Consider the following 13,515-nt stretch of genomic DNA (forward strand, 5'->3'; position numbering starts at 1 on the left):
TGTTCCCAGGACTGCAGCCCGCCGCCCACAGCTGCCTCCTCCTCGGGAAAAAGCCTCTCGACGAGACTGACTAAACTACAGCCTCGGCTCCTCGGGCAGCAGCAGGGAGCCCCATCTGCGGCTCCATGGCACCAACGACAACCTGCAAGCTTTCCGCAAGAAATACTTTGTTATTTGCTTACTGGGCAGTTAAGTACCTGTGTTGTAAATGGCGTATTAAAAGCAAGCTCGTGTGCGGAGCTCGGAGTAGCAAAATGGCTGCCGACAGCGGCCAAGAGCCTGCCACAGCCCTCAACATTAGCCAATCTGTAAGAAATAGCTTTCAGTTCAGCTGCTTTGTGCCTGCACGAATCGTCGCGGCGGACGCACGATGGCTCTTGGCGTTGTCGATTTTCTTGACCCTTTGCCGCCATCCTGCGTGCTGTAGGTCTTGCAATACTTCTGGGACCTCGCTTCTTATGATGAGGTACGCGGCGACGCTGAGGCGGCCGCATGCTTGGCGGCGGGGGGCTGTGCTGTGCGAGTGCCGCTGCGCCTGCTGGCCCTTAACATACAAGTGTTGAAAATAAGAAGAATCGGCAGCTCAAATGAAGCAATAACCTGAATTCCATTCGCACGATTACGGTGGTGTGCCGACGGTTCGCAAGGCCCCCGTCACCACCTGAACCCAACCCCTCCGCTATTTGGTGTGCAGGAGGTGCGGTTGACCGCGGCTCGTGGCCTTGTGGCCGACGTGATCGCCGACCAGGCAAAGCACAATGCCAGCCTGGGCAAGGACAATGATGCGGCGCCTGAGGAGGGGGCGCCCAAGCAGAAGCAGCTGGAATACCACCTGCGGCGCTGCTCTCCAACGATGGTGCGCGGCCGTGTGGATAGTGGGCGGCGTAGTGCACTCTGACGTGGAAACTCCGCATGAGTGTTGGGCTTGTAGACGCTATTGGCTGCAGGCTATGTGCATGCTGCGTGCAAGCCCGCGATGTCGTGGGCTGGGCGGAGCGGCGATGTCGTCAGCACACGCGCAACCCTGTAAATCACGCCCACCCGCCGGACGACCTCGTATTACGCCTCACTTGTGCTGCCCGCATTAAACCCACCAGGTCTACACGCTGCGCCGTCTGGCCCGCGGTCTGGCTTCCTCGCGCCAGGCTGCCCGCCAGGGCTACGCCACCGCACTGGCAGGGCTGCTGGCGCCGTCGGCGAAGACGCACGTGACCCCTGCCGGCGTCATGGTGGGTTGCGCACCTACTCGACTAGGCATCGAGCATGTCCCAGCTGCCCAGCGCGCGCTTCACCCGCCTTGGTTCACTGGCCCTGCTTCCGCGTCCGCGTCTGCAGCACGCACCGCTCCCCGCACCCCAACCCGGCATGCCTAAAGCCGGCACCATCACTCGCCCCGGCTCCGCCCCACTCCTGAACGCGCCTCCTCCCTCCTCTCCCTGCTCTGAACCTCTCTTCCCAGGTGCTGCTGGAGGTGTGTGTGGACGGCCCGGTCAAGGGCGGCGACGCCAAGGACACGCTGCTGGCGCGGCTGTTCGGCTACGGCGCCCTGCTGCGCAGCGGTCTGCCACTGGAGGCGCACATGCTCGCGGCGCTCTTCAACGGCCTGCTGGAGGTGGGCGCGCGCAAGAGCTTCCTGCGCGAGGCGGCGGCGTCCGTGGCGCTGGAGGCGGCGGCGCGCATGGACAAGGCCGGCGTGGCGGCGGTGGCGGCGCCGGCGGGGCCTCTGGCGGCGATGCTGTCCGCGCCGCCGGCGGAGGCGACGCCGGAGGCGCTGCTGCTGGCACTGGTGCTCTGGCCCAAGCTGCCGCCGGCTGCGGTCAAGGCCTGTAAGCTGCTGCCGGCCGGCACGCCGCCGCCGCCGAGCGAGGTCTTCTCCAGCGCCGGCGGCGCGCCACCGGCTGCCGGTGCGGTAGCGACGGCGGCCGCCGCCACCGCCGCGGGCCTGTTCAGCAAGGAGCACATCAAGGTGCTGCAGCCGGTGCTGCTGGCCACGTCGGCCTCGCACCCGCGCCTACACACGCTGTGGCACTACCTGCTGCCGCTGCTGCTGCCCGGCTTCCGGCCCTACCGCGCCACCGGCGGCGCTGCCGCCGCTGGCCACGACCTCGACGTCGGCGCAGCCGCCGCCGCCGCGGCGGCGGCCGCCGACAAGAAGGGCGCCGCCAAGGGCGCGGTGTCGGGCCCGCTTCTGGAGTCGTTTTGGAGCTGTGTGGTGGAGGGCGGGCTGATGGACAGCTCGCACGAGCGGCGCTACCTGGGCTTCCAGCTGTTTGCGCGCTGCCTGCCGCACCTGCGGCCCGAGCACGTGGCCACGGTGTTCAGCCCCGCGCTGACGCGCACGCTGACCAACGCCGTCAAGCGGCGGGACAGCTATCTCCACGCCAGCGCTAGGAAGCTGCTGGTGAGTGGCTCGGGAGGCAGGAGGCAGGGCAGGAAGGGAGGGCAGGGAAGGAGGGAGGGCAGGGTGGGAGGATGGGAGCGGGGTGGATGGTGGGGAGGTTGGAGGGGCAGGGCAACAGGCAGAGGTCTGGATGGGGGCGTTTGGCTGGGGAGGGAGGGAGCGGTCGCAGAGTATGGCAACACGCCAATGGAAGAGTCGTTGAGGATATCTCACTTTGCGGTTATGAGCCTGAACAACATTGACGACGCTTAAAGTGTCTGAGACTCTCTCCAAATGCGTTGGATGCACTCCTCACGCAACTTGGCATCGCTTGGCACTCCCAACAACCCACACCCATGTTGCAACGCTGCTTCCGCAAAAGCCCACGAGCCCATGACGAAAACTCACTTTGCGGTTATGAGCCTGAACAACATTGATGTCAATCTAAAGTGCCTGAGGCTCGGAGGGCTTGCAAGCAGCAGCACGGCGCCTGTGTAGGACACACATTACGTGCACAACCGCGCTCACCAGGCGCGGCGCTGATGACACCAAACTGAAGCAGTTATGAGACTGACGCATTTGCGTGATGCAGCAACAGTTCTTACACACCGCGTGCCTGGCCGCACCGGCGCGCATGCCTCCACCACCCTGCCGGCACCCACATTCTCTCCTAGTACACACCAGCTCACTGCTCACCAAGCCCCTCCCCCACCGCCCACGCCCACCGCACCCCTGCAGGACGGCATCGCTGGCTTCCTGGAGCGCTCGGACGTGGGCGGCGGCGTGGACGGCGGCGTGAAGATGGCTGTGGCGGCGGCGCTGCAGAGGCTGGGCGGCATGGCGCCCAAGGAGCTGGCGGCGGGCAAGCTGACGCAGAAGCTGGTGCAGGTGCGCAATGGCGGCGGCGTGACGGCAGCCTTATATTCAGCGCGTTCGCGCCGTTCGTAGCAGCTGGGTGCGCTGTGGTGGTTCGCTCTGGGAGGTGCTCGCGAGCGCGGGCGCGCCCCTGCCGCGCTCTGAGCTGCACTCTCGTAGCCTCCCTCGTCACACACAATGTGTCTTGATGATTCTCTTCCTCCTCTTCCAACACAACCAAACAGGGCATGGACGCGGACGGCGTTCACCGCTACGTCTCCTCCCTGATGTCCGCCTTCCTGGCCGCCGCGCCGCCGCTGCAGCCCGGCGCCGCCGACAAGGCGAACGGCCACGCCGCCGCGCCCTCGGCCGCGGCGCCGGCGGAGGGCGAGGAGGACGCGGAGCAGGCGGCTGCGGACCGGCGCGGGCAGTGCGTGGAGCAGCTGCTGGCGACGCTGCGCTTCCCGGCTGCGGCGGAGGTGGACGCGGCGGCGGCGCTTCGCTTCATGGCGCTGCACGCGTTCGCGGCGGTGGAGCAGCCTGCCAAGGTGCGTGTGTGTGGGGGGGTCACTTATGATCAGTTTAGGGGGGAATGAAGTAGATCCCAGTAGTGAAGGAATCGTCGCCGGGCCTTGGCAGGGATATATCACAGGAGCAGCCATGTGCTTTGATGGCATGGTGTTACCAGGGCCAGTCTGTTCTCGCGTCAGATGGGCTCCCCAATCTCACTCATGTATGTACCGGTTCCAGTTCGTCAAACTCGGGTTCGCCAACACGCTGATGCGTCGCAGGCGGCGAAGTCCAAGGTGGCCGAGGTGGCTGCGGCCGGCGGCTCCAGCCCGTTGGCGGCGCAGCCACTCACGCCCGCCACCCGCGGGGTGTGCGCCTCGCGCCTGGTCACCCTGCTGGCCCACCTCAGCCACACCGCCCAGGCCGCAGTGCGTGCCGCGCAGCAGCAGCAGGGCCGGAAGGCCGGCGCCGGCGAAGCCGCCGCCGGCCCCGATGCCGCCGCCGACGCTGCCGCGCCGTCCGCGAAGAAGCGGAAGACGGCCAGCGGCGCAGCCGCTGACGCCGGCGGCGCAGCCGCCGCCGCCGGCGGAGCCGCCGCCGCCCCGGGCGCGGTGCACGCGCACCTACACTCCACGTTGGCGTTCCTTCGCGACAAGGCGCTCAAGGCGCCGGGTGTGGCGCTGGCGAAGGAGCTTGGCGAGGAGGGCGAGAGCGCGCTGGGGCTGCTGGCGGCCATTGAGGCGGCGGCGCTGGAGAAGCTGGCGCCGCTGGATGCGGCGGGCAAGGGAGCGGAGGAGGAGGGCGCGGGCAAGGTGGCGGGCGCGGGCCGGCTGCGGTCGCTGGCGGCGCTGTGTGCGCACCTGCAGCTCAGCCTCCTGGCGGACCCGGAGGTGCGTGCGCTGGGGATGGGGATGGGGATGGGGGTCCAAGCGCTGGGGCTCGCTGGCTCGGTTTGAATGTCAGTGTGTGTGAGGGCATCAGCAACCACTGGGGGCCAGGAGCAAGGAGCAGAAAGCAGGAGGTTAGGCCGTGATCAGCACCTTCCGCTCAATGCCTTGCGCTGCTTCTGCCTGCCGTGCAGGGCTTTGAGATGGACCTGCCGCTCAGCTTGCGGCGTGTGGCGGCGGAGGGGCTGGGCCTGGAGGGCCTGCCCGAGGTGGAGGAGGAGGAGCGCGGCGAGGGCGAGGGCGAGGAGGGCGGCAAGGCGGCGGCGGCGGCGGCGTCCTGGTGCGATGTGCTGGTGGATGTGCTGCTGGCGCTCATGGCGCGGCCGCAGGGCACCGGGCCCGGCTCGCTGCCGTCGGCGCCGCTGCGCGAGGCGGCGGAGGCGCTGTGGCGCGGCTGCTGCGACGGCCTGCGCGCCGAGGGCCTCCAGGACATTGTGCGCGTGGTGGCGGCGGGCGGCAAGGGCGAGGGCCAGGACGCGGCCGGTCTGTACGAGAGCGATGACGAGGAGGAGGAGGAGGACGAGGAGGAGGTGGAGGAGGACGAGGCTGGCAGCGAGGAGGACGACGAGGAAGAGGAGGAGGAGGGTGGCGAGGAGGGCGAGCAGGCGGACAAGAACGCTGCCAAACGCAAGGCGGGCAACGCCGATAAGAAGGCTAGCGGCAAGGGCGAGGATGAAGATGACGAGGAGGAGGAGGAGGACGAGGGCATGGATGATGAGGCCATGTTCCGCATGGACGACAAGTTGGCGGCCTACTTCAAGTCCATGGCGGCGGGGCGCGCCGGCGGCCAGGCGGCGGCGGAGCGCGCGGCGGCGCTCCTCAACTTCCGGCTGCGGGCCCTGGCGCTGTTGGAGGTGTTCGCCAAGAAGGTGCGGGGCGCGCCGGCTGCGCTTGTGTGTGGTCGCATGTGTATTTATGCGGTTTGGGGGTGGTTTTGTGGACGGCATGGGGGCGGCAGCAGCAGTCTATGACCAGGTGGACACCGGGTGACGGTGGCAGAGCCAGCTGTGCGGCCCCGTCAGCAAAGCAGCCAAGCCCACGTGCGCCATCTCGTCCCTGACGCCCTCCTCTCGTCTCCCCCCTTACTTCCTCTGCTCCGCCCTGCAGAGCCCCAACAGCCCTCTGCTGCTGGCGGCGCTGGTGCCGCTGGTGCGCGCGCTGGCCACGGCGGCGCGGCCGGGTGGTCAGCCGCAGGTGGCGGACCGGCTTAAGGGCGTCATCGTCAACAAGCTCAGCAAGTGCAGGTGAGGGCAGGGCCCGGGCCCGGGGGGCTAGCGTGGGGGCGGCTGGGGCCGTGGGGCGTGTTTGGGTGCGGGTGTCTGGGTGCAGGGGCCAGTGTGCATGTGGATGGGGGTCTGCATGCCGCATGCACGGTGCGATGAGGATTGCAGCCAAACACTTCTGACACCTCTTGTGCGAGAGCGCCCCGCAAGGGACCGCCCACTGAACGTACTATGCTGAAACGACTGAGCACCACGCCGCCAAACGCTGCACACCATGCGTCCATGCCCACGTGGCATCGCCCTGCTGCTGCTGCGCATGAACAGCCCTCGGCACGCACGCCACGCGCCATCCCCCTCCACCAACCACCTACTCCCACTTCCATCCCGCCGTGCTCCTCCCAGCCCATTCACGAACTCCTCAAGCTCCGGAAAGCCTCCACAACCTCGCTCATTTCCACAATGTGCCAACCTCCCACCCACCCGCAGGTGTGCCGCCGACGTGGATGTGTTGGGCGGCCTGGAGGGCTACGGCGGCGCGCTGAAGAGGCTGCTGTACGAGGCCAGCCGCAACAAGGACCGCGTCACGGCCGCGGCGGCGCTGGCGGGGTACACGGCGCTGCTGCGCGCCGGCGGCGCGGCGGAGGACACGCAGGGTGAGTGCGGGCGCCGGCTGGGCGCATCGCGCGGGCGGGCACGGGGGCAGAAAGGTCCCTCACATGCACACGCAGCTTCAAGAGCAACACACCTGCCGTGTGGATACAATGGAAACCATGTCCTGACGCTGCTCCTCCCTTGCTGTATCCCTTGGCATCATCCCGTCACATCCCGTCTCGCAGTGGCGGACGCGGCGCGCGCCTCGTTCCGTGCCGCGCTGGGCGACCTGCTCACCAGCAAGAAGAGCCGCCTGCAGCCCGACGGCCTGGCCGCCGTCTTCCGCGCCGCGCCCGGCGCCTGCCTGCCCGCCGGCCTGGAGCTCCTGCTGGCGCACGTGTCCGGAGCCGACAAGGCGCGCAACGCCCACGCCCGCGTCGCGGCGGCGGAGCTGCTGTCGCGCGTGCTGCGCGCGCCGCCGGAAGGCCTGGCGGCGGCGCTCACCGCCGGCGGGGCCACAGGCCTGGGCGGCGCCTTCGGCGCCGCGCTGGCGGCTTGCGCCGCCGGCGTGGGGCTGAAGCGGGAGCACCACGGCCGCGCGGCGGGCGCCGCCGCGGCCGCGGCGGAGGCGCTGAAGCGGCTGCTGCCGGCGGGCAAGCGCGCAGCGGAGGTGCTGGGTGCGGACAAGCTGAACGCGATTGCCAAGGCGGTGGTGACGGTGCAGAGCCTGGCGGCGCCGCCCAAGGTCTCCAAGCCGCTGAAGCGTCTGGCGGAGGCGCTGGCGCTGGGGCCGCTGCTGGAGAAGACGCAGCCGGACCCGGCGCTGGCTAGCCGCATCACCAAGGCGCGGCCGGACAAGCAGGCAGCGCCGGCGGCGCAGGCGCAGAAGGGCAAGGAGAAGGGCAAGGGGAAGGAGGAGAAGGCGGCGCCGGCGGCTGGCGGGAAGAAGGGCCAGCAGCAGGAGGCCAAGAAGCGGAAACCGGAGGACGACGAGGAGGAGGAGGGCGATGACGACGATGACGAGGAGGAGGGTGGCGTTTCGAGCGACGGTGATGACGAGGAGGAGATGCGCATGTCGGATGAGGGTGACGAGGAGGAGGAGGAGGAGGAGGAGGAGGAGGAGGACGGGCCTAGCGGCTCTGGCGCGAGCGATGACGATGACGAGGAGGAGAAGCCCAAGCGGGGGAAGGGCGGAGCGTCGCGGGGCGGCAAGTTTGGCGGCGGTGGCAGGGGCAGGGGCAGGGGCGGCAGGTTTGGCGGCGCCGGCGGCGGCAGGGGGCAAGGGCGGTCAGGGGGGAAGCCGGGCGGCAGGGGCGGGAAAGCGGGGGGCAGTCCTGCCAAGAAGGCCCGCCGGTAGTTTGGTGATGGAGCAATACGGTAGTGAGGCGAGAAGAACAGTTTCGTAAATGAGTGTAGGGTAGATGTATGGATGGGATTGGAGCAGGATGGAGGGAGGACTGCGTAGAGCATACCACTTATTTGTGTGTTGTGCAAGACATGTTTTGTGTGCAAGCGGCACGGGTTTGCCTGCTTTTATCTGTATCATTGGGAATGCTGGGCCACACGGCTACTCCTGCAGTCGGCCTAGCGCCGCAGCACTGCGCGGTGACAGAACGCGTGCGGCTCATAGCAAGGCGTTGTAACTAGATCTCTTCTTGACACCCATGGAGCTCTCATTTCAAATGCGTCCAGCAATGTCGCCGTTTGCAGCGCTATCGGTGCATTGGGAGGGTCGCATGGACTGGCGACAACGCATGCCGCCCTGCCAGCAACACGCACCGTGGTGAGTCTGTTCGAAGCCCGAACGCCCCAAGGCGCCCGTGTCGACCCCCACACAGCTCCCACTCTACCTCTACCAGCGCCCAAGCTGGGCTTCATAGAAGACACAGAGCCGCAGGATGCAGGACATATCCCCGTGACTCACACATAGCTACCACATTAGGAGTATGCAACCCACAATCGGCGGATGCCAAATCAATTACTTTCGCTTCTCTGTTGCACCCATGCCAAACGCTGTGTGAGAACGCTGTAACGTTCAGTCACAGGGATGTAGCTCAGTTCACAATCGCACCAGTGTGTGTCCTACGCTACAGCCCTCTTCCCTCTTCAAATGCACACATCGCAGACACGAGCACACACGCACACACGAGCACACGAGCATTGGCGCTACGTCGCCGTGTCCATCGACAGCCGCCCCACCACCCGCACCAGCAGCGGCTGCTGCAGCTGCCAGCCGCCATCCTCCACACCACTCCCGCCCCGGCCCCGCTCCCGGCTCGCGCCACCCCCCGGCAGCCCCGGCGTGCTCTCGCCGCTGCCGCTGCTGCTGCCGCTCCGCCCATCCCTGCTCCCGCCGTCCTCCACTTGCAAATGCACCAGGCTCGATGCCACCAGGGCGCCGCCGCCTCTCCCACTCTCTACCACTCCCCCATCCTCGCGTATCAGACCTAACCCGCCGCCGCCGCCGCCACCGCCGCCGCCGCCTCTCCGGCTGGCCAGCACCGCCGCCGTGCCGCCGGCGCCCAGCAGCGGCGCCGCCTCGGCCTCCACATCCGCCTCCCCATGCAGCCTTCCGCGCACGTGCCCGTGCCCGTGCCTGTGCTGCCCATGCCGGTGCCCCTGCCCCCCTGCCCCCAGCCCCGCCTCCGCCCCCGTCTCCGCTGCTGGCGCCAGCGGGTGGTGGTGCACGGGCGTGAGCGCCACGAACAGCACCCCCGCCGCCACCAGCCCCGACCCGGCGGCGGACACCAGCCCCGGCTTGTCGCCCAGCACCGCCAGGTCCCACAGGAAGCTGAACAGCACCTGGGGGAGGGTGGGTGGGTGGGTGGGTGGGCGGGTGAGCAGGTGGGTGGTTGTGGGGAAGGCATTGGAGGGGTGTAGCGTCGAGGGGCTGCGGCGGGAATGAGCAGAAGGCGGAGAGGTGGAGGCAGTGCACGAGCATAAGCCACCTCACACGTCCCCGCCCCGCCGGGTCCACACCACACCCCGCGGCACGCGTTCCGTTCAAAACACACGATGGCAGCACTGTTACCTTTCCCCTGCCTTATAACACACGGTGAACAAGGCGGCCCCAGCCCCGCCCATGCCGCCACCCACCTGCAGCACGTTTATGGCTGACCCGCGTGTTGCGCTCTCCAGCTGGAAGCCCCTGTTGAGCAGCAGCTGGCCCAGGAACTGCGTGGCGCCCACCGCGCCCAGCAGGCAGCCGGAGCGGGCCGAGGGGGCCACGGCGGGAGCGGGGTAGCCCAGGGCCAGAGGAACAGCCGCCACCTGTGAGTGCGCGCGTGTACATGTGAGGCGGTGGGAGGGAGGGGGGCGGGGGTGGGGTGGGGGTGAGAAGTGGGACCAGGAGCGATCCGCGCGTGGGAGGTGTGGATCCGGGAGGGATGGCGGGGTTTCCTCCCTTGCGCTCTGTAACGCAGGCGATCCGCAAAGCGCCCACCGCCCACCGCATGCCGCTGCACACGCCTGGCCTCACCGTGACCACCACGCCGTGGTACCACCACGTCAGCACCACCGTGTCTGTACGACGATGGGCGGCACGGGCAGCGGTACGTACGGGCAGTTAGGGGTGTGTACCGGTGAGCAGTACGGCATGGCGGGCGGGCGGCTGGCTTGCAGCAGCCGCCATGCCGGCAGTGGACATCCCGCGCTGCCCCCTTCACTTCTTAATTGGTCATGAATGTAACCCTTATCAACAGCCGCCCGAGCACTCACTCTGTGAGCGCTTCAGCATCCTCACCACCACGAACGCGGCCTGCATGGGGTGATGGGGTCGAGCGCACGCACGGGCACAATCGTACGCGCACATGTACGGCAACTGCCAGTGCCATGCGCCAGCAAGCGGCATCTCTCGCCTCCCTCCTCGCAGCAATGGCAGTCCTCGCCCCTCACGGCCCCCTCACGCCCCCCCTTACCCCCCCCCCCCCCACACACACATACACACATACGGCGCCGCTCACCGCGTTTGCCGCCGCCGCAGTGGTGGCCAGGATGACCCCCGCCGCGCTGTTGCCGTGGTCCTGCACACACACCAAAGCGTGCCCGGTGCACAGCAGTACGTGCCACGTCAGTGACACGTCAGACCGCCGCACGCACCAGTGTGCCCGCACGCATCACTGTGAAGCTGTTCGGGCACATGGCATTCCCTCCCGCCTCCCCATGCCCTCCTCTTGCGCATACCCTCGCCTCTGGGGGTTGCATTGAGTTCGGTTTAGTTTGGGCTGGTATCTTCACCCCCCTTGGCCGCCTTCCACTCCTCCGCACTGCCTGGACTGCTGCCAATTTCGCACCCTCGCCTGGCTTGCAACCCTGAACCACTGCTTTCCCCTGCCACACCGCTTTCTCCCCCTCCCAACCCCCACGGGCATATTCCCCCCGCTCACTCCGTTCTCCAGATGAACGGCTTATCCCCCCGCTACTACATCCTTATGGAACTGGTTCAGAGTTAGCCCCCCCCCCCCCCCCGCGCCGTTCTCCACATGAACGGCTACCCCCACCCCACCCCACCCCACTCCACCCCACCCCACCCCTCCCCTCCCCACCGACCCCCTCCCCATGCCCACCTCCATGCTGTGCCCGCCGCGCCTGAACAGGCACTCGGGCTGGCTGACCAGCACCACGCCGCACACGGTGCAGGTGGTGGCGGCGGCGCCCGCCCAGCCGTGGCTCTCGCCCGTCACCGCCAGCTCCAACAGCGCCGCCAGCACCGGGCTGCAGAAGAACAACGTCACTGCGTCTGTTGGGGGGGGAGCGGGGGCGGGGAAGGGGGGTAGCCGTTCATGGAGAACAGAGTGAGCAAATTGCAAGGGTGGGGTTGGGGCGTGGGGTTGGGGGAGGTGGAGGCGGTGACGGGGCGGTGAGGGCAGGAGGGGTGGTGGGTTGGTCCTTGTTTGTGTGTGCTTGTACAGGTTTGCTGCGGGAACAAAGGCGGGCCTGCCCTGCCCAATCACCCCGTCCTCCCTTCCTCTCCACCTCCACCTCCACCCGCCTCCTACCCTGCTCCCTCCCGCCTTCTCCCTCCCGCCTTCTCCCCTCCCTCCCTCCCTCCCCCTCGCCCACCCTGCAGCGGCAGCAGCTCTATTGCCAGGTAGAAGCAGGTGATGGCGGTGGCTCCGAGCAGCCCGCGCAGCAGCGTCATGCCGCTCACGTAGAGCGAGCGGCTGGCCAGCGGGCCCGGCTGGTAGGCGGCCACCACGGCTGACGTGGCCACGAAGCACAGAAGCCCCGGCACCAGCACGATCTGAGGATGCGGGTAAGGGAGGGCAGGGCGTGGAGGAGCGTTGGGAAAGGTGGAGTAGGGGAGGCAGGAGGGGGGTTGCGGGGGAGGGGGTTGCGGGGGAGGGGGGCTGGGTTCGGGAGTGGAGGGGGAGGGAGGAAGGGGAGCGAGCTGGAGGAACCCAGGTGGTTTGGCAAGCGAGGAGGAGGACGGGGGCGGGTATGATGCTTGGTGTGGTTTGCACACGGATGGGAGGCTCACGACCTGTGCCCAGGAGTTGGTTGCTGACGGGGCGCATGACGTGCAGGACTCGTGGTGGGGCCCAACACGCGTGCACCACACGCGCGTTAGTCGCCCTCGAGCAGCGCACCAGCTGCCCCTCGAGCGACAAACAGCCCGCGCGCAACAGCTTGGAAGAGGCCCAGGGCAATACGCGGTAGCCACGCAAGAATGCCCTTCTTGTGCAACCAACCTGGAACGTCGGCAGGTCATGTCCAATAAGCTTGACCGACAATCCAGTCACCGAAAATAAGAACGCCGCTACAGCAATGAGAAGGGCACCGTTGTTCCAGAAGCCGTCGAAAGCCGCTCTGAGAAAGTTTCGTTTCTGCACCTCAGCGCCGAGCTCGCCAGTTGTCATGGTCAGTAACTTAAAGCTGTCGCATTGTGTGGGCGCAATACTGTTTACGCGCAAAACGCGTTAACGCTAACCGCCGACCGCGTGATGGCACCCTGCGGCCCCCGTGTCACGCCAGGTCACGCCTGACAGCCGACCCCGGACGCCCGCCTAACCCCGCTGACCCCTGTTAGCCCCCGTAGCACCTGGTGCCACGCCAGGCCAATGAGTGCTCCCGCCGTACTGTTGTCCCAGCTGCCCGCCAGGCCGCCCAAGGGTCCATGCCAAGCCTTCCAACGGTTGATGTAACCCGCGGCCACTTTGGCGGGGACGGCTTGGTCCTACTCCCCTTGTTGGTCGCCCTGTGCCGTCGCCCTGTGCCTTATACTGTAACCTCGCATTCTTGATGCCAGTACAGCTGGCGGCGGCTACCCACTCCTACCCAGGGATGCCCAGGGATGGAGTGATGGACCAATGGGCATTCGCGCATGTTGCGCTTCCGGCGTTTGCGAGACTGCAGCTGCAGGCATGTTATCTGAGCTCGGCACAGGCAAACCAGCGTTCGTGGCTTCTGCGGGCTTAAAACATTTAGGAGGTCAAGGCGAGGCACCGTGTATCACGGGGAGCCCCGTCGGCTTGACATGGGAGAGGCACACACTCCACCCCTGTGCGTCCATCCAGAAGTTCTGACTTCATGGCCTCGAGGTTGCACGCAGCGATACGACTCATACGACGAGGACGCACAGGGGCGTCCCTGAGGATGGCAGGTAACATAGGGCCATGGAGTCTGCGCGCAATGCGCGGGTGCTCGCTCTCGCGATGTGAGGCAAGCGGGTCGGGGGTTCAGGGCAAGCCCGTTATTGACGCGTTGTTACCGCCAGCACAGGGTGTCTACCTCTTCGGCGACAGCATGCCAAGGTGTATCCATTGTGGGTGCCGCACGAGCAGGAGCCGCGCTGGGCGGGGCTGCAGGGACCCAGGGGCTGGTGGCATCAGGCGGCTTAGGGACGACGGCTCATCAGTGAAGGGATCAGGGAAGCTGCCTATGACTACTATGGGCGACAGCTGCTGGAGGCTGCTGGTGCCACCGCAATGGTTACAGGCGCCCAAGCCTTGCGCCGCCGGCCTCGGTGGCGCTGCCGGCTGCAAGAACGACGAGGAGGCGGAGGACAGTC

The 13,515-nt window shown here is 67.5% G+C and overlaps 2 protein-coding genes across 2 annotated transcripts; one reads left to right on the forward strand and one right to left on the reverse strand.

Moving 5' to 3' along the window:
- Positions 1–204: 204 nt before the first annotated feature.
- CHLRE_01g012350v5 (uncharacterized protein) lies at positions 205–8,156 on the forward strand. Its single transcript, XM_043058331.1, has 12 exons — positions 205–308; positions 428–466; positions 695–856; positions 1,098–1,229; positions 1,460–2,401; positions 3,119–3,268; positions 3,481–3,783; positions 4,027–4,635; positions 4,827–5,561; positions 5,800–5,936; positions 6,402–6,568; positions 6,752–8,156. The coding sequence occupies exons 1-12, from the start codon at positions 255–257 to the stop codon at positions 7,861–7,863; spliced, it is 4,542 nt and encodes a 1,513-aa protein (XP_042928245.1). The 5' UTR covers positions 205–254; the 3' UTR covers positions 7,864–8,156.
- A 2-nt stretch (positions 8,157–8,158) lies between these two features.
- On the reverse strand, positions 8,159–12,394 carry CHLRE_01g012400v5 (uncharacterized protein). The gene is made up of 8 exons (XM_043058332.1): positions 12,197–12,394; positions 11,568–11,748; positions 11,072–11,244; positions 10,469–10,528; positions 10,224–10,263; positions 9,985–10,028; positions 9,603–9,776; positions 8,159–9,308 (listed from the first exon to the last, which is right to left on the reverse strand). Exons 1-8 carry the CDS (start codon positions 12,362–12,364, stop codon positions 8,673–8,675), a joined length of 1,476 nt encoding a protein of 491 aa, XP_042928246.1. The 5' UTR covers positions 12,365–12,394; the 3' UTR covers positions 8,159–8,672.
- Positions 12,395–13,515: the final 1,121 nt, after the last annotated feature.

The sequence above is a fragment of the Chlamydomonas reinhardtii genome, chromosome 1 (genome assembly GCF_000002595.2).
Source record: "Chlamydomonas reinhardtii strain CC-503 cw92 mt+ chromosome 1, whole genome shotgun sequence".
NCBI classification, from domain to species: domain Eukaryota; kingdom Viridiplantae; phylum Chlorophyta; class Chlorophyceae; order Chlamydomonadales; family Chlamydomonadaceae; genus Chlamydomonas; species Chlamydomonas reinhardtii.

Excerpts from the sequence above, each read along its gene's own strand:
- CHLRE_01g012400v5 (XM_043058332.1), bottom strand. The coding sequence starts at position 12,364 with ATGACAACTGGCGAGCTCGGCGCTGAGGTGCAGAAACGAAACTTTCTC. Across the intron at positions 10,029-10,223 it reads GATGCTGAAGCGCTCACAGA|ACACGGTGGTGCTGACGTGG; the intron begins GTGAGTGCTCGG and ends ATCGTCGTACAG. Across the intron at positions 9,309-9,602 it reads CAGCCATAAACGTGCTGCAG|GTGCTGTTCAGCTTCCTGTG; the intron begins GTGGGTGGCGGC and ends ACCCTCCCCCAG.
- CHLRE_01g012350v5 (XM_043058331.1), top strand. The coding sequence starts at position 255 with ATGGCTGCCGACAGCGGCCAAGAGCCTGCCACAGCCCTCAACATTAGC. Across the intron at positions 2,402-3,118 it reads CCAGCGCTAGGAAGCTGCTG|GACGGCATCGCTGGCTTCCT; the intron begins GTGAGTGGCTCG and ends GCACCCCTGCAG. Across the intron at positions 3,269-3,480 it reads TGACGCAGAAGCTGGTGCAG|GGCATGGACGCGGACGGCGT; the intron begins GTGCGCAATGGC and ends ACAACCAAACAG.